Consider the following 19,294-nt stretch of genomic DNA (forward strand, 5'->3'; position numbering starts at 1 on the left):
CACCCCACCGCAATCCAGGAGTTTTTGTCAACCGCAAGGGCTTCCACTCCCTTAACGTTCAGCTGGTGTGTGACCACAAGAAGGTGATTTTGCATGTTTGTGCCAGGTTCCCTGGCAGCTGCCATGACTCCTTCATACTGCGCCAGTCTACTGTGCCTCCGCTATTCAGTCCGCCAAACGAACTTCAAGGATGGCTGCTTGAAGACGAGGGATATCCCCTGAGGAGCGCTACAACTCCAGCCACATTACCACCAGATGCATTATCGAGCAAACCATCGGATTGCTGAAGTTGCGCTTCAGATGCCTCGATAGATCAGGTGGAGCCCTACAGTACTCATCAGCCAGGGTCTCCAAAATCGTTGTGGTGTGCTGTGTGCTTCACAACATGGCACAGCGTCGTGGCTTGCCGATTCCGCAGAACCAAGCGGCTCCTCACAGAGCCGCCTCGGATGAGGATGATGCTGAGGAGGAGGAGGAGGACGGAAACGAGCATCCTGCAGAGGCCCGCCAACCAGCGGCACCAGTGCGCGAGAACATTGCTGGGCGGAATGCAAGGAACGCACTCATCCTGGGCAGATTTGCGTAGCCTGGTACATCAAACACTGCAGCCTCACTGCTTCTTAACTGACAGTGGCCCATCCCTACACTTTCCAACATCTTTGACCAGCTTGCTGTCATCTGCAAGTTATCCTAAGGCCTCTATGTGATATCCCCATTTGCCAAATGACAGACGCCATAACTGCAGCAGCTGCCACCAGATTTTTTATGTACAGGAAAATGATGGCATTAAAACTATTTACAAGACTGGATGGTGGAATAGTTATGTGAATGTGAGCATAGAGAGCGACGGAATGGGTAAGGGTGCATGGATGTGACTGTGAAGTGGGATGTGGAGGAAGAGATTGCTGAAGCTGAGTGCTGTTGGGGAAAGGCAATGGGGATGAGGTTGAGGGTGATGGAAACGTCGTACTTGCTTTCCCTGTGCGGTGAAGGTCATGGAAGCGCTTCCTGCACTGCAGCCAGGTGCGATGGGTGACACCCAGAGAGTTTACCTCTGCTGCCACCTCCATCCAGGCAGCCGTGGACTCTTTGGGGGGCCTCTTCCTCCCTGAGCGAGGGTAGAGGACCTCCCTGTGGGCCCTTACCCCATCCACCAAGGTCTGCAGTGACGTCTCGGTGAATTTGGCCGCAGCTCGGCCTCTGCCGCTGGCAGCAGCTGGTGCAGGCTCCTCTGCCATTGTGCAAGAGTGGTTGAGAAGCCTGCAGAGGTGGAGAAGCTTGCTGGACACTTTGAAAGCACCACGAATGATGACATCATACTGTGGGGCTTTCTGACTGGAAATGGACAATTAGCAAGGCTGCCCACACGCTGGAAATTAATTGGCCACTTGAGGGAAAATTGCGTGCAGCTGGCTGACTTTTTTTTGTGGGTCAGAACCCCAGATTCGGGGAATCCGACCATTTCCCACACAATCCACAAAATCGGGCCCCAAATCTACAGAAAACGCATTCAAACGGAATGGGATTGTTTTGAACACAGTATGATCAACATTCAGTAGCTCACATCTGAATGTTTAAATAGACATGTGTATGGATAATTCTGAGAATTTCTACTTTACAATGCTGTATAATTTAATCTTATTAGTCTCTTTAATTTTACAGTGGACCATTATCAGCTAGTCTGTTTACATTCAAGACCAATGGTGAGTATCCAATCAAAGAAGCCAACTTTGATTTTATTTTGTTACATGTAGCCTTAAGTATTGAGTTTCTCTCAGTTTAAACGCTCCAGCCATTTAGAAACTAGTGCTTGTGCCTTTTGTGAAAGACTGATATTTCCTGTTGTCATACTACACCAGCTCCTCCCTCCAACATGTATATATCTATAATAATTGCAGATGTAATTTTCCCATTTATCTTCTGACCACTCCAGAAGCCTGTAACTCGTGCTGGGTACAGTTCCAAGGGTTGTGGCAACCCTCTAAGTACCTCACCTAAATGACCATTATACATGTATAAGCCTCAACAGTGAGCATCAGGAAACAATCTGGCATCTCAGCCCAGTCCAATCCTGCCCTCAATCATTGTCCACTACATACATGTTCCAACAAAGTATGATTAGTTGGAACCTGACAAACTTTTCTTTCCCACTCTACAGCACTGAAACACAGAGGCCAGTTACAGTGCTGTGACCGCTCCCTCAGCTGAGATCAGCTGAAACAGAACATTGGTCATACCTGAAAGCTTCCAAGTCTTTATAGGTCAGTACCAGATCAAATGGTGCATTTACTCACAGAGCTGACAGGGGAGCCAATTTTTCCTTTTTTTTTTCTCCTGCCAACTTTTCAACTTCATGTGCCTTTTACCAGGGAGGGGAGGACAGCTGCTGGCACTGTATCATCAACTGACTGGATTGAAGTGGAATGTAAATGTATTTAAGAAAACTGGAAGATTGATTCTTGCTTGGGAGTTCTCACCTCACCTCACCTCAATTCAAATCGTTACCTCTTGCTCCATGTTACAGACAATTTGGAATTAAAGAAGTTCCAGAAAATAAGCATACCTGGAAGACATTTAACACTTCTGAGGTGTCTATGTCCCATGGCCATTTGAAGGATCAGTTTAAATGGGATGACATGGGAGAGGACATTGTGATTTTAACTGGGATGACATGGCAGGTTTTCTTAGAACTAGGGTATTTGCTTCTCTCTAGCCTCTAACCAGAATGTTGTCTCGGTTAAATGAAATGGTGTCCTATCAGGTAACAGCTTACCTTGTAACCCAGCTAAGTAACGGGTATTCCTGGGACTAAGCTGTCATCATCGGATATGAATATAAGCTACTGGTTGGTCCTGCTATTTCTTTTTTAATTGTGTGTGGCTCTAGTCTTTGTGTGCACATGGCAGCTTACAGTCTGATGATTTCAGGTGTTTGCTGTGTGGTCTGTAGGTTGCTATGGGACACTGGGAATGGAGTCTGGTATCATTGGAGACAGCCAGATCAATGCATCTTCAGTTCTGCAGTGGCACGACCCTTCAGGACAGTTTCACATCTGGGGGCCAGAAAAGGCTCGTCTGAAAAAACCTGGCTCACCCTGGGCTGCATTTCACACTGATGAACCCCAGTGGCTACAAATAGACTTGAAGAAGGAGAAGAAAATAACAGGTAACTGACAGTAATAGTCTTGTTGTTGGCACAGATTGATTTTATTTGCAGATCTATCAGAAGTTTCAGACTTGGCATTCTGGTGATGGAAACCTTGTGGAACATTCTTCAGTTATTCCATCTCGTGGCCCTTAACATTCAATCCCAGTATGGAGAGCCTGGCTACAAAATGTGACATCTGGATTCCAGTTCCTTTACATCTTATTGGTGTGAAAGCTATTTTCTAGAGGAGGAAACATAAGGCTGGATTTTCCAATCGTGTAGAGTTTTGTCATCCCAGATCTCCACCTACTTTGCAGCAGGCACAATTTCCTATGAGCGGGGAACGCCAGCAGTGGACGCATCTGTCTCAAATAAGCGAGAGCTTAATTTAAATATTAATATGGGGGCGGGGATATTATGCATCCCATTGTCCAATATTTTGGGGTGCAGGATGTTGACTTGAAATAGTGCATTTATAAAATGGAGTGCCTTCAGCTGCCTGTCCAAAGCTCTGGAATTCCCTTCCTAAACAGCTCGCTTTACTACATCAAAGGTGCTATATAAATGCAAGTTGTTAGGTTGCCAGTAAATAAGCTGTTGTAGTTGACTTAAAGGGCAGAGTAATGAAATAGATTCTGCAGTTTTAATGCCATTTTTTGTTCCAATTGTTTTATTTCTCCCACCCCACCCCCGCAACACTAATAGAGAGATTTCCATTGGAAAACCCATTTGAGGTGTTTGAAATAAGAGGAGGACCAACAGGGGAATGCCAGGCAGGTCAGGCTGCATGAGAGATGCTCTATGCCCAACCACCCACCAGTATCCAGATAGACCACATCATTGCACAAGCAGATATTAACATAACTTGCTTTGGCAAATGATACCCAGCTCTACCTCACCACCACTTCGCTCGACCCCTCTACGGTCTCTAAATTGTCAGACTGCTTGTCCGGTATCCAGTACTGGATGAGCAGAAATTTTCTCCAATTACATATTGGGAAGACCGAAGACACCCACCATAAACTCCGTTCTCTATCCATCAACTCCATCGCTCTCCCTAGTATCCGTCTGCGGCTGAACCAGACTGTTCGCAACCTTGGTGTCATGTTTGACCCTGAAATGAGCTTCCAACCACATATCCGTGCAATAACTAAGACCGCCTATTTCCACCTCCGTAACATCGCCCGTCTCTGCCCCTGCCTCAGCTCATCTGCTGCTGAAACCCTCATCCATGCCTTTGTTACCTCTTGACTTAACTATTCCAGCGCACTCCTGGCTGGCCTCCCATGTTCTACCCTACGTAAACTTGGTCCTCCAAAGCTCGGCTGCCCGTGTCCTAACTCGCACCAAGTCCCATTTACCCAACATCCCTGTGCTCGCTGACCTTCATTGGCTCCCGGTTAAGCATCGCCTCGATTTTAAAATTCTCCTCCTTGTTTTCAAATCCTTCCATGGCCTCGCCCCTCCCTATCTCTGTAATCTCCTCCAGCCCCACAATTCCTCCTCCCCCCCCCCCCCCCCCCCCAAGATATCTGCACTCCTCTAATTCTGCCTTCTTGAGCATACCTGATTATAATCGCTCAACCATTCGTGGCCATGCCTTCAACTGCCTAGGCCCTAAGCTCTGGAATTTCCTCCCTAAACCCCTCTCTCTCTCTCTTTTCTCCTTTAAGATGCTTCTTAACACCTACCTCTTTGACCAAGCTTTTGGTCATCTGCCCTAATTTCTCCTTATGTGGCTCGGTGTCAAATTTCTTTGTCTTATAACACTCCTGTGAAGCACCATGGGATGTTTTACTATGTTAAAGGTGCTATATAAATACAAATGAATAGGTATATATGGCTGCCACAAGCAGGTTTATATTTTGCACAAATTGGTGATGCAAGTTGTTCAGTTGATAACTTTATCAACATAGAAAAACATACCATGGCCGTTCATAGAGGCGTAAGGAAACAAATAGATGCTGGAAGAAGAAGTGATTAGAAAGGGTGACCAAGAGGTGGGTTTTAAGGAGGGTTGTAAAGGAGGTGAGGGAGATGGAGGGTTGGAGGGGTTTAGGTCTGAATTCCACAGCATAGGCCTAGATGACTGAAGGCATGCAAGAAAAAAAGAAAAAGACAGAAAGACATTCATTTATATAGCGCCTTTCACAACCTCGAGACGTCCCAAAGCACTTTACAGCCAATGAGGTACTTTTGAAGTGTTGTAATGACCCCTAATGGTGAGGTGAGGGGAGGGGTTTGAGTAAACTAGGCATCTCAACCACCTGAAAATACCAGCATATTACCTTGGATATATACTTAATATCAAGCCTTGGTCTAAATAAAAGCAGAAAATGCTGGAAATACTCACCAGGCCAGGCAGCATCTGTGGAGAGAGAAACCGAGTTAACGTTTCAGGTCGATGACCTTTCACCAGAACTGGAAAAAATTAGAGCGCTAACAGGTTTTTAAGCAAGTGTAGGGGCAGGGAAAGGGGGGAGGGGAGGAAAGAACAAAAGGGAAGGTCTGTGATCGGGTGGAAGGCAGGAGAGATTAAAAGACAAAAGGGATGATGGTGCAAGGTAAAAGGAGATAGTAATGAGAGAAATAAAGAAACAAAAGATGTGTCTAGAAGAGGTGTAAATGGGAATAGCAAAATCATCAACAGCTGCTGTCTGGAAAAAATGGAGGTAGAGGTTATGATCTGAAATTGTTGAACTCAGTGTTGAGTCCGGAAGGCTGTAAAGTGCCTAATCGAAAGATGAGGTGCTGTTCCTCGAGCTTACGTTGAGCTTCATTGGAACAATGCAAGAGGCCGAGGACGGAGAGGTCAGCGTGGGAGTGGGGCAGAGAATTAAAGTGACAGGCGACCGGAAGCTCTCTATTGATCTGAATATTGGTGTTCATAGAATATTGTTGTATAGATGAGGATCAGACTTTACAAACAGCATCATTAAAGCAGTCTCAAAGCACCACCACATTGGCTATGACCAAACAGGTAATTTGTTTAACAATAGCCATTTTTGGCATGCAATGCAACTATTAAAGGAGCTGATGGCTGCCTGAAATTCAAGAATTTAAAATGACATGTAGGTTTTTGTTTTCATTGAATTGTCTTCAAATGCTAGTACCAATGCATCAAATCAAATCAAATCAACTTTTATTGTCATTGTTAGTGCACAAGTGCAGTAGAACGAAATGTAGGCTTGCGGCTCCCGAGAGTGTACATTTGGATTAAGACATTTAAACATTCAACATACATTTGGCTTGTAGTATATTAACATAAATATGACCATAATAAAGTGCATTGGCAGATGTGCAGGCTTTAGAGTTTATTTGTGGAGTTCAGTAGGATGACAACCCTGGGAAAGAAACTGTTCCTAAATCTGGTCGTACGGGTGCGAAGGCATCTGTAGCGTCTCCCAGATGGTAGGAGGGCAGACTGTGGCTGTAAAATAAACCACCTCTAAATAATATGCCCTACTATTTTCTTCTGTGCGTTAGTTTTAGCAAATTCCTAAACCTTTTATGGGAGATTTTCCTGGGTCTACATCCAAAATGGAAGAAAATTGGGTGGGTTCCTTTACTGACCCCTCTCAATTTCCAATATTTGCTGTTTCCAGGCAGTCCAATGCACCTGGGCACAGATTCAAGAAAATGTCCTCTTATGAATTTGTTAACACTAACAAAACATAAAACTATTGGCAATGGTTTAATAAAATGGAAACTTTTTAACCATGCAAATATGAGAGTAAATATTTCATGCTAGTGGGGTTTGGTACAATGAATGAGCAACTTTTGCAGCCCATGACCATTAGAGGTCATTACGGACATATGTTATAGTGGCCCCCTTGACAAAGTGTAGAAATCGCACAGTTTAGGTTTAAAATCTATACAGAGCATTTTGTCAGCACTGATGTATTTGTATACGCACAAAGGGATGAGTCTAGTACTAATATCTATCACTTGTTTTCCTTAATTGTTAATATTGTTTAAGATCAAAATGTTCTCCTCCGACTCTCTATTTTAAAGGCCTTTAATGAAATGATTTTTCAGCCATTCTCCAACAAGTTCCCAGTACAGGAAACTTTGGTTTATCCGGAGGTTGTATGTCCGGAAACCTTGATCTACCGGCAGAAATCGGGAGCCGTTTTGTTAGTTTTTTTTTCTTCTCGTGGCTTTTTTTTTTCCAACAGTCAGGCTCTGCAAAGTCTCTCTGAAGCTGTTGCTAAGCTACAGAGACGCTTCTAAGGTACGGCCGACTGTTTAGAAGCTGTTGCTAAGCAACAGTGTTTGTTGCCAGATACGGAGCTGCAAATCTCCGTATGCTTCAACATTAACGCTGGTATGTCCGGCAGTTTTGATAGATCGGCAACAGCTCGGTCCCGTCGGTGCCGGATATAACAAAGTTTCCTGTAGTAGGGAATGGCATGAAGGCAATAATATTAAATGAATGGCAGTGCTATGAGCTGGCTTTGGTGCAAGCCAGTACATTATTTAAGTTCTTTATATAGACTGATTGAATGATGGTGTAGACCAAGGACTAGTCGAGTCTCATTAACTTGAGGATCGAACACTTGGAGCCAGTTTATGTCTAAATGTACTGTTTCCATCCTCAGGTATAATTACTACAGGTTCCACCCTGGGTGAATATTCTTTTTATGTCACTGCTTACCGAATCCTCTCCCGTGATGATGGGAAGGAGTGGAAGGTGTATAAAGAAGCCAACAGTGACCTGGACAAGGTTAGTACACTCAAAATGAGTTGCTGTTTGTAGAGCAAAGTCCTCAATTCTATATAACCGTACAATGCCACTTCACTACACTGAGTTTCAATGATATTTACATCTCCGCAATAGTTGATTATTCATTTTATTTGCTGGCCAATAGACATTAGGATGCCTCAATAATAAAAGTGCTATCGGAATTTGAAAGCAGTCTTATATATGACTTTGTGTAGAATATATTTATAATGTTTTGTAAAATATAACATTTTGCATTTTTAAATCTACATAAGGCATTGTCATTAATGATACATTCATGAGTGTGCAGGAACAATAAGGATATTTCAAAGTATTGACTCTCAACTACTTTTCACTGATCATTGGTGGGTTAATATGTACCTGTGACTTTGGGTGTGTGAAAACAACGGGTGGGACTCTCTAAGACCCAGTGCCACTGATGGGGTTTTGCATGTAGCAAGCGACTTACCAGAAAATCAGGGTGCCTTGACTGCAATTTTCCATCCATTGACATTAATAGGAGGGAAATCGCAGACAATAAACCTGCAATTTTCTGATAAACCAGTGTTGTCCAATACGTCCAAAGATGTGCGGGTTAGGTTGATTGGCTATGATAAATTGACCCTTAGTGTTAGGGGGATTAAATACGTGGGGTTACGGGGATAGGGTGGGATATGTGTCGGTGCAGGCTCGATGGGCCGAAATGGCCTCTATCTGCACTGTGGGGTTTCTGTTCTGTTCTTAACCACATGTGACTAATTTGGAATCCAGATGTGGCTAGTTGCATTTTTGATTTGTAAATGAAAAATGAGTAATAAACACCATCGTTGGGCGTGTGATCTCCATACTCATATTTGCACATCATATGCACATGTACTTTAGCCTTTTTGTGACTTTGTTGGTAAAATAGTAAGACGGAAAGCAGAGTGCAAGTGTCTTTTTGATAGTGTGTGTATTACTTCCTTGGTTACTGCTTATTGGTTATCTGCTAAAATGCTGTGTAACACGGGTGAAACAGCACCATGGGGACACCAGCAAGCTGTCAGGGAGGGCGGCTGGACCAATCGGAATAACCGCTCTAGGTAAGCCCAAGCAATAATGAGAAGCTCCAACAGGGCACATCATGGCAAAGGCCAAGCAGCATCCAACCATGATCTGGATGTAGAGCAGGCGTGGGTCTGGTGCGTCTCGTTATACGAGTCAACATTCTCAACAATCATTCTGATGAAGTCAAGAAACCGTTCACAACTGCTGGGCAAAAACATAGAAGCTTCACTAAGATGTGATGTGTTTGATACATTTTTGCCAGAATTCTGAACTTTGGTGAAAGAGAAACACTGCAAAATTTTGTACTGAAAGATGGTAGATGTTTCTTAAGTAAATATGCACGTGAAGTACGTTTGCCTGTATTGTATGTAAGGCGTTTTATGCTAAAATGAGTGCATGTGGCTAAAATGGTGCCGCCACAGGTCGGTGATTTCTATCGGACAGCATTAGGATAAATCATCCAATGTGTGTGAGGCCCCAATGATGGTACAGGGCTTCGGAAAGTTACGCCTGTTTCTCTCTTCCAGCAATGGCCACTGCTTGCCCCCACGCTCTTTCGTTTTATCTCCCTCTTTGTCATTTACTCTTTCTGTTTCCCTCTTTGTCTCTGTGTGCTTCTCACATACTTGTTCTTGTTTTTCTGTATCTCTCTGTGTCCCTATTCATTTTGAGAAAAAGAGGAGATTGTTTTTTAAACCCATACCTTAAATGGGGAGTAGAGCTAACTGGTTTTATTAACTGGCGTAATGTCAAAATACTGAATGTGAAAGAAGTCAGATGGACATTCTCAGAGGAAGCCAGGCCCAATGAAGGGACACCCGCTCATCAAGCTCAGAATTAGTTGACCAGGAAAGGTTAAGTGAGCCTGCTAGTAGGGATAGTGTGTGAGAAAATGTTTTTTATCTTGCTCTCAAGGAGGCTTCTGTATTTAGTTGAATCAAGGTGAAATTTGATAATAATTGTTAACGCCATCCATTCACTTGCTGTCTATAAAATAAAGTAGCTTAAAGATTCATATTTGGCCTTGTCTCACTAAGTGTTTCAGTCTGCGGAAAGATTGGAGAAGTGTGCGAAATACATTGGGCTGAAATTTGCGCTCGGAGGCATACCTCCGGAGACGCCTGCGACCTGAAAAATAATCTGAAACTATCTGTTAGCTCCCGGGCTTCGGCGAGTTCGGGTCCCGGGCCTGCGGGCGTACGCCTGTGGAAAGGCCCAGGGACGCAGGCAGTTCGGAAGCTTCCCTGGAATCACGTGGACCAGGTCCTCCTATCAGAAAGGAGGATTCCATTGCTGTCATTTCCGAACCAAATCCCCTAATGACAAGAAATGGAATCCCCAAATAATTAAAGAATTTACACAATTCTAATAAAAATAAATGTTCCCATTTTCACATTTAATTAAAAGTCTTTTTAATGAAGCATTTACACTAGGGTTTATTTGTAGAGGGAATTCATTGAAAAGTAGTGACGGTATGCTAAACCTGTATCGAACCTTGGTTAGACCACACTTGGAGTACTGCGTACAATTCTGGTCGCCATATTATAAAAAGGATATAGAGGCACTGGAGAGGGTGCAGAGAAGATTTACAAGGGTGATACCAGAAATGCGAGGGTATACCAATCAGGAAAGGATGAACAGGCTGGGTCTCTTTTCTCTTGAAAGGAGAATCCTGAGGGGTGACCTAATAGAGGTCTTTAAAATTATGAAAGGTTTTAATAGAGTGGATACAGAGAGAATGTTTCCACTTGTAGGAAAGAGCAAAACTAGAGATCATCAATACAGGTATAAGATAGTCACCAAGAAATCCAATAGGCAATTCAGAAGGAACTTCTTTACCCAGAGAGTGGTGAGAATGTGGAACTCGCTATCACAGGGAGTGGTTGAAGCGAATAGTATCGATGCATTTAAGGGGAGGCTGGATAAGCATATGAGGGAGAAGGGAATAGAGGGTTATGCTGATAGTTAGATGAGGAAAGACAGGAGGAGGCTGGAGTGGAGCATAAACGCCAGCATGGACTGGTTGGGCCAAATGGCCTGTTTCTGTGCCATATAAAAATGTTTAAATTTTTTGAAAAATAATTTTAAATATTTTAATCCGGACCAAAATTTGCATAAACTAATTTGAAGGGCTAGATTTTCTGAATGGGGAGCTTTTGGAGGCGGGACTGCTGCTTGCTGGCTTTCAATCCCACCTCCATCAGCTTCTGGCCAATCAGTGGGATTTTCCCCTGATTGACCCAGCGGGCTCAGCAGGCCAATTAGGGGGAAGTCAGTGACAGAGCACGTCAACATCTGACGTGCCATCTGTCAAGATTTTTTGAAAGAAAAAGTCAGCGTTTGACAGCTCTGTGAAGCTGTCAAACATTGACATTCTGTGTAGTTTGATGAGTCCTTGTGTTCAGGACTCATCAAACCTTTCAACTTTGCAGAAATCACCTGGCTGGATTGGAGGATCCAACAGCCAGTCTGTGATATTTACAATGGAGATGTCAGGACTCCGGCTCCACAGCGGCTGTAGGCAGAAACAAAGGTAAGTGAACATTTTCTAACACTTTTCACTCGCCTTACCACTCCACACTTGCGCCCATCACTCACCTCTACAATGCACTTTCAGAGCCCTCCGACCCCCGCAGACCTCCTACTCGGCTCCTCCACCCTGACAGGGTTCCCTAAGGTCAGGAAGCCTGCACATCGAAACGAAAAATGGGGATAATCCTATTTTCTGCCTGTTAACAGGCAGTTAATGGGCTTTAATCCCTTTCCCGCCTCGGAGACGGGACCCAGGGCAGGATGGCTACCCGCCTCCTGGCAAGAGGGCACGGAGGCGGGATGGGGGTGGGTTTGCCACCTGCCCCCAAATTCTGCAACTTTACCGGCAGTCCCGCTCCATACCCGCCTCCTCGGGGCTGACAAAATCCAGCCCGAAGTGTTTGTGGATGATTTTTTATCTTAATTTTAATTTAACATTTATATTAACCCTTGCGCTGGTGAAAGCAAGCCCTATGCCTGCTTTCACCAGGCGTAAGAGTTTCACGCCAGCGAAAGTGATTTTTCTTTCGGTTCAGAGGATCTGTTCCGACGAACCTTGACAGATCGCAAGTTCCAGGGTTTCGCGTATGCGGGGCCTTTTACCAGGCTTATGACAGCGTATGCCATCATTGGCCCTGCAAAATCCAGGCCAACACATCCAGTTTAGATCACAAGGAAGTACTAGTGCTACAGCTTTGTGTTATGCCCTTATTTTATTATATATACTGGCAGTAGGGGCACACTACTGAACACAAGATGCTCAGACCACTTATGGGAGTGACCAACACTGCTTGCCCAGAGAGGATATGTAAGGTAAGACTGAAACTTGTACGTTTCACCTCAACCTGTCTTGTGCTTTAAAGCGACAGTCACATCTCTGGGTAACATTGCAGTTTCATATACAACAAGCTCGCATTTCAGGCATGCTTTTATTGAGGTGTCAAACGAAAGCCAGATGCTTCCCCGCCGGGAGAAAAGAAAGAAATGTTAACAGGTAAATCATTCTGGCTCACTCTTGCCCAGCCAGCTGGCTGGGAAGTGCGTTGGTAGAGAATTGACTGTGGGTTCCCCCCACTTCCCTCCGTCCCTCTCAAATTTGTGTGGTATACCTTTTTTTTTAATTTCCTCAGATATTCCAAGGAAATTCTAACAATTACCAGGAAGTTCGGAACAACTTCATCCCACCCATTCTGGCCCGTTACATCCAGATTAATCCAATACAGTGGCACCAGAAGGCAGCACTGAAAGTAGAGCTGTTGGGCTGTCAGCCGTTCCAACCTTCTTTGGGTAAGACTCCCTTAAAATACAAGGTGACCTTAAAGTACATGGAACTAGCCACTTGTTTAGATCGATGGTAGGATCTTTTCTTGTGATTGAGATTGAGACAATGTCCTTCAGAGTTGAAATGCAATCAACATTTTTGTTAAGATACCTATATTTGTTTAGAAAGAAGCCCAGATACAGCAGCCCATCTTTGAAGAGTTAGGCTCACAGTTTACAAGGTTTGATTAATACCAAGTTACTCATTTGAATGGATGTGCCTTAGTTGGCTGAGGTTAGCCAGTTCCAACTGAGATGCAGCTCTGGAAAGTAGTGTATTCCTAGGCAGGAGGGGACTGGTTAGACTCGTTCCCCATTTTGTCAGATTACATCCTGCATTAGCCAAGCATAGGAATTGCTAGTCAACAAAAGACCACGGTCCATCTAGTTCGCCTTCTACCATCATGATAGTCGCATGATACAGTGATAATAGGGTTGTTGACTAAACATTGCAATCAATATCTACCAATGAGTCTACAACAGACCCAGAAATTACACAAGCAAAACGTCAGTGCTGGAGAGCTTTGGGACCCATGGGTCCAATATCACCTTTTTCCTCCCAAGCACGCTACACTTACCACGTCATTTCTCAAATCACTCATATACCGTATCCCTAAAGGTAATTTTCTGAAAGAAATCTTTCTAATTTGAATTAATCAATACTTGAATCAATCAATACTAGAGTAGCACAAATTGCTTCCTTGACTTCCCTATCAGGAGGCAGCAGTTGGGATCCAAACTGAGGAAAAGTAGGGAAGATACAAATGTATTATATTAGCTCTACATTCACAAAGTCTTGCTTAACTACTAAAATGCAACTTTCTGCAAATGCTGAATTTTTACCGGAAAGAGAAAAGGCAATTGTAGAAAACATTGAAATGGTGCTTTGCAATGCAGTTTGGTAATGCCATGTGTGACATGGGAACACTGAAAATCAGCTTCCCCAATGTACTCCCACTGTAACTGGCAGGAGTATGCGGAAACTAGGCCAGGACCTGGATACTCCAGGTCCCAGCCTTGCATTGTGGATTCTGAGATCACCTATTGGGTGCAAAGCCTCCAACCACCCCAAATATAGCAATCAATATAAGAGGATGCAGGGGCGGGAATTACCTATGTTGGGACCTGGCATCTGGTTGGTGGACATATTCTTGGCAAGGCGGTCATGGGGACTACTCGAGGGGGTCCAGGCTGGAATTGAGGCCTGGATCCCTGAAGAGAACTGGCATTTTAAAAACAATTCAATTAACCCCACACAATGCCAATTGTGCACACCCATCGCACTGGGGCCCCCAGTTGTGCCCCCTGTGCCACAGGTGCAGACCATTGGCATCAAACTGTGAGAACCTTCCCTTGACCTAACCAGCTTTGGTGGGGTCAGGAGCAGAGGTCCCAGGAAGACACATCCCAGCACTTGCCCCAGATGTCTTCACAACGCCCCCCCACCCCAAACCCCGCAGATTTTCTAGGCCTCACTGTCAGTGTTCACATCTGAATCAAGTGTTTTATCGTTTGGTCCCAGATGAATTCTCTATAGAGTAAGACCTAAAATAAGTTTCACACATTTCCAGAGCCCCACTAGTTGTGAGATATATTGATGAGCTCCATAAAATACAACCAGATTCTCAGTGCTCCTCATTTGCAGATTCCTTCATGAGGCACTTGCTGTTGCATCTAAACTTTGTCAAGTTGCACTTTTTTTTATTAGTTTAAAAAAAAGATAACCCAGGGATTGGAATTTGATTCTGTTTTTCTCTTAAAATCTCTTTCTATTGCCAATGTTTTGGCCTTGGCAAGCACGGTATAGTTACTGTGGGTGCGCTCAGTTCTTCCACACTCGGACTCTTTACTCCAACTGTTTCCAGACAACAGTCACTGTTGCGTCGAGACATTTGCGAGCAGCAGTGCAGGAAGCGTTCTCACTGTTGCGTGTACGGTTTAGTCTAGGAGTACGCATATTGTCTCCAATCTGCAGGAACTGGTCCTGCGGTTACTTGTTTCTCTAGGGGCGAAGGTACAAACCTATAGTCTTAGGACTGATTTCCAGTGTACAGGAAAGGAGACTGGTCCTTTAAAGAGAGTTATCACAAGACTTAAAACATTTCTTGGCTAATTCTCCAAAGTTACATCATATTTCTGATATTTGTTTTGCAGCTCGTGCTCCATCTCAGTCTCTGCCTCCTCGGCTCAGCACAGAAATCCCTCCAAAGTTTGACGAAACTACATTTGCGCCAGACGTCAAGAACAATTCAGTGACTCCTAATGTAACTAAAGGTAAACCAAATCCACCTGTGAGGTCCTTTACTAACTGAAACATTGACTAATATCAATATCTGAGTGGCTACCAGTCACATTACAGGGGTGGGGTCATTTTACACCCAGCTGGAAATATTAATAGAAAAGTAAGAAAGTTGTTTTTTTTTTAAATGGAAGCCAATTTAACTTGTAAAATGAGATGACTGCAATAATAGCATTATTAGACCCGAGGAAAAAAATGTCACGTCTGTAACTGTGTTATGACTCCTTTAACTCCCCTGTCATGAGTTCTGAGTTAATTGATGACTGAATGGTGTGAGAATCGCTAATATGTAAGGTAATGTGCAAAGCTTATTCTTAATTAAGGTCAGATGATAGAATTAGACAAAGGGGCTTTGTAAATAGTTGTTATTCTATACTCCGGCAGTGCACAGTGCACTCCATTACATTTGGAGCAAGGCCACTGGTTTTCAATTTTCACAGAAAAATGGATGAAATTGTGGAATGGTAACTGGTAAAAATCCAGAAATCTCACTCAATTAAAACAACATTTGACTCATTTAATCAAATCAGTGGTGCTGATTATAGGAAATATCAGCCCCTTTACATATGATAGGCAAAGCCCCAAGTTTCCGGCACTGACACGATGGGCCGAACGGCCTGCTTCTGTGCCATAAATTTTTATGATTCTAAGTTTTCTGGTTTCATGGAAAAACAAATAGAATTACATAATTCAGTCCCCAAAAACCAGTGAAAATCCTGGAAGTACATGCGAGATTTAACTTACTCAGTCATCATAAACCATTGGCCCTGGACATGATTTATTTTAATTTACATTGTTTGCAAGGAAAAATACGTTCTCTGTCTTTCATCCTTTAAACCTCCTCTCTTGAAGGTGGCAGTCTGTAGATGTGTATGATTCCACATGGAATAGCGCTCTAGACCCTCCCAGGTGGCCATTCTTGAGCCATCGGGGGACTTAATTCAGAAATACTCCCATACCCCATTATTAATCCTTGTGACCTGGTTGCCAGGCAGAGTCCTGAGTGGCATTCCATTACTTACTGTTAACCCACTACTTTGACAAATTGAGTGTTTAAATGCCTTTATGTACAAAGCTCTACTGATCCTAGGGTTGGCAATACAATGACAGAAGTTCAGATGTAGAGTTAGCCATTGCTTGTTGGACCGCATTGACTGGAGTTTGCTTCAGCCTGTGACTTGCCCATTGGTACTGCAGGCCAAATTTCACCAAAGCTTTCGGAGCCCCTAGAAAATACCAGGATAAAGTTTGAGAGACTTAACTCCTTTTTAGAGTCATCTCCCAGCTACATTCTGTCACTGTGCCACCTAATCTACAAGACAACATTCTTAAAAAATCGATTCTTCAGTTATTTACATGTGCACCCAGCTCATTTTAAATGATTAATTCACTATCCACTTGAAAGAGAAGTTAAAGATGATTGAGGTAAACGGGAAGAATTTTCTAAAAGACTTGCACATGTGGAATTAGTATTACCAGTCAGGTTTATAAAAGTTCAAAGATTTTTTGCATTGTGCTTCAATGCTCAAGATTACACATGCCTATTCAGCCCAAGAGTATAGATTTGTGTAAAGCTATAGAATATCATCAAATACCTCCTTGAGTGAGTGTGTATGTATAATACCTGCACAAATACAGCTGATATTATTGAAGGTTCCACTGCAGTGTACAGTGAAAGTTTGTGACTGTAAATGTTACTAGTTTGCCAGAGACTTTCAAAGTATTTACAAACACAAACCGTTCAGTTTCGCATTTTAGATTTAAACATAGAAATATGAGATTACTGGCCTAATGGGTCTTTTTTTTTCAAAAAGCTAGTCAGTGCTTGGCTTTAGCTGAACTGCAGCTGTTTTCAATGGGTTTCAGATGTGGCGTTGGCGGCTGTCCTGGTGCCTGTGTTAGTCATGGTGCTTACTGCCCTTATACTGGTCCTTGTATGTGGCTGGCATTGGAGAAACAGGTGAGCAAGTGGTCAGCCAAGGAGCAGGGATTACAGAAATAAAGTTTATATTCTTTTGAAAAAAGAATGAATAGCCTTGTTTAAACTTTTGAAATATTATTCCCGCTGTCCCAGTAATTCAATGATGAGATGTAATTTTTCTATTAAATTGGACTTTTGTATATTAAAAAATGTTAAAGCTGACTTGCTGAACTTGAGAAATGCATATAATAAAGCTCTGGATAATGTTTTTTCAGTCATTATAATAATTTTATTTATTAATTTTTGAGTTATGGTAGTTGGGCAGTCTCCATTCTTTCTGGATATAGACCCTTGTTGCTAAATGCCTTCATGCTAGATATACAAATTGTTTACTGGGGGTAATGTGCATGTATTTTCCTCTCTGGCGCCGTAAGTGCATTGTCTATTGATGTATTGTGTCCCATCCGTGCAGCTAATAACTGAAGTTATTTCCATTACAGAAAGAAGCCTGTAGCGGGGCCATATAACCTGCCCTATTGGGATCGAGCAGGTAGGTGATGCTTGGGACTCTTTGCATCTGATGCCTCCATCTGAGCAGGCAGATAGGGAGTCTGCTTTAGCATCTCATCCAAAAGACTGATAATACTGCACTGACCTGTCAACCCAAGATAGGTGCTCAGTTCGGCAGTGGGGCTTGAACCTGCAATCTTCTGATTGGCAGTGCTACTAACTGAGTCAAGCTGACATGGTACAAAAATGACTGCATTCCTGTGTAACGATACAGTATTTTCCTTCAGTGAAATCCCATGTCTCCAACCTCTGAAGTTTATCCACATGAGTGCCGGCACCACTGTTTTATTTTTAAATTAAGAAACAAAGGTGCAGGGACAAGGACCACAATGCAGGCACCAAAAGGATGAGGTATATCGGGAAGTAGTGACCAGGAACTAGATGACACCAAGCTTGTATTTTGAAAGTGTATGCAAGAGGAGGGAAAGAGTCATAGAGTCATAACAGCACAGAAGGAGGCCATTCGGCCCGTTGAGTCCGTGCTGGCTCTCTGTAGAGCAATCCAGTCAATTCCATTCCCCCGCTCTATCCCCGTAGCCCTGCAAGTTTATTTCCCTCAAGTGCCTATCCCGTTTCCCCTTGAAAACATTGAGTGTGTCCGCTTCCACCACTTCGAGTTCCAGGTCCTCACCACTCGCTGCGTAAAAAAAGTGTTTCCTCACGTCCCCCCTGTAACTCTTGCCCAAAACCTTAAATCTGTGTCCCCTAGTCCTTGTACCATCAACTAGTGGGAACAGCCTTTCCCCGTCTAGCCTATCCAAACCCGTCATAATCTTGTACACCTCTATCAAATCACCCCTCAACCTCCTTTGCTCTAATGAAAACAAATCCAGCTTCTCCAACCTGTCCTTGTAGCTAAGATCCCCCATCCCCAGAACCATTCTGGTAAATCTCCTCTGCACCCTCTCAAGGGCCTTCACATCCTTCCTAAAGTGTGGTGACCAGAACTGGATGCAATACTCCAGTTATGGCCTAACCAGCACTTTATAAAGAGTGAGGGATGCATGTAATAAAATCCTAGATAATGTTTTTCATTCATTATAATAATTTCATTTATTAATTTTTGAGTTATGATGGAGGATTGGGCAGCCACAATTCTTTCTGGATATAGACACTCGTTACTAAAAGCCTTCATTCTAGAGATACAAATTGTTTACTGGGGGTAATGTGCATGCATTTTCCTCTCTGATGTTGTAGAGTTCCATAGTTATATGGTCCTAGGAAACAACGAGCTAGAGTAAAAGGCTGCGCAACGAATCTTGATTTCAACGGTGAGGATGTAGGGAGGAGGAAAAGCCTGTAGGATGGCATAGTTGGAGTTTAGAAGCCACAAGAGAAGACAGTTCAGAGGTACACTGACCATAGTGTAGTGATTTTAAAAAGAAGAAAAATTGTAACGGGGCTACAGATGAGAGAGAGCTTGCATATCAGGTTTAAAGATTCTGTCTATAGCAAAACATAATTTAAAGTTAGTGTCACACTAATGCAATCCATATTGTAACTTTATAAAGTCAGAAAGTGTAGTTGTTTAACAAAAATGGCTTTAAGTGTAATGAATGCAGGGAGACGGACATGATTTTATCTTATGAAGCCTGAATTAGGCCTAAATTAAAGAGCACTGTTGGTTTAAAATGAGAGGCCATATGAATAGGTGATTATTACATAGGCCTATGTTGCTGATTCTGCACACACACAAATGCAGGGCCGTACGGAAGTGTGTTCGCTGCCAGCAAAT

The 19,294-nt window shown here is 43.3% G+C and overlaps 1 protein-coding gene across 1 annotated transcript in view; it reads left to right on the forward strand.

Annotated features, from left to right (window-relative positions):
• dcbld2 (discoidin, CUB and LCCL domain containing 2) overlaps nt 1–19,294 on the forward strand; it is a 114,957-nt gene that overhangs the window by 86,005 nt on the left and 9,658 nt on the right. The window contains exons 7-13 of the mRNA XM_086006989.1: nt 1,663–1,703; nt 2,950–3,165; nt 7,749–7,873; nt 12,580–12,736; nt 14,924–15,043; nt 16,935–17,028; nt 17,490–17,539. Of these exons, the coding sequence (XP_085863115.1) occupies nt 1,663–1,703; nt 2,950–3,165; nt 7,749–7,873; nt 12,580–12,736; nt 14,924–15,043; nt 16,935–17,028; nt 17,490–17,539 (803 nt within the window). The remainder of the gene's footprint in view (nt 1–1,662; nt 1,704–2,949; nt 3,166–7,748; nt 7,874–12,579; nt 12,737–14,923; nt 15,044–16,934; nt 17,029–17,489; nt 17,540–19,294) is intronic.

Source organism: Somniosus microcephalus, chromosome 14 (assembly GCF_052327205.1).
Source record: "Somniosus microcephalus isolate GS21.2 chromosome 14, FLI_Smic_1.0, whole genome shotgun sequence".
NCBI classification, from domain to species: Eukaryota; Metazoa; Chordata; class Chondrichthyes; order Squaliformes; family Somniosidae; genus Somniosus; species Somniosus microcephalus.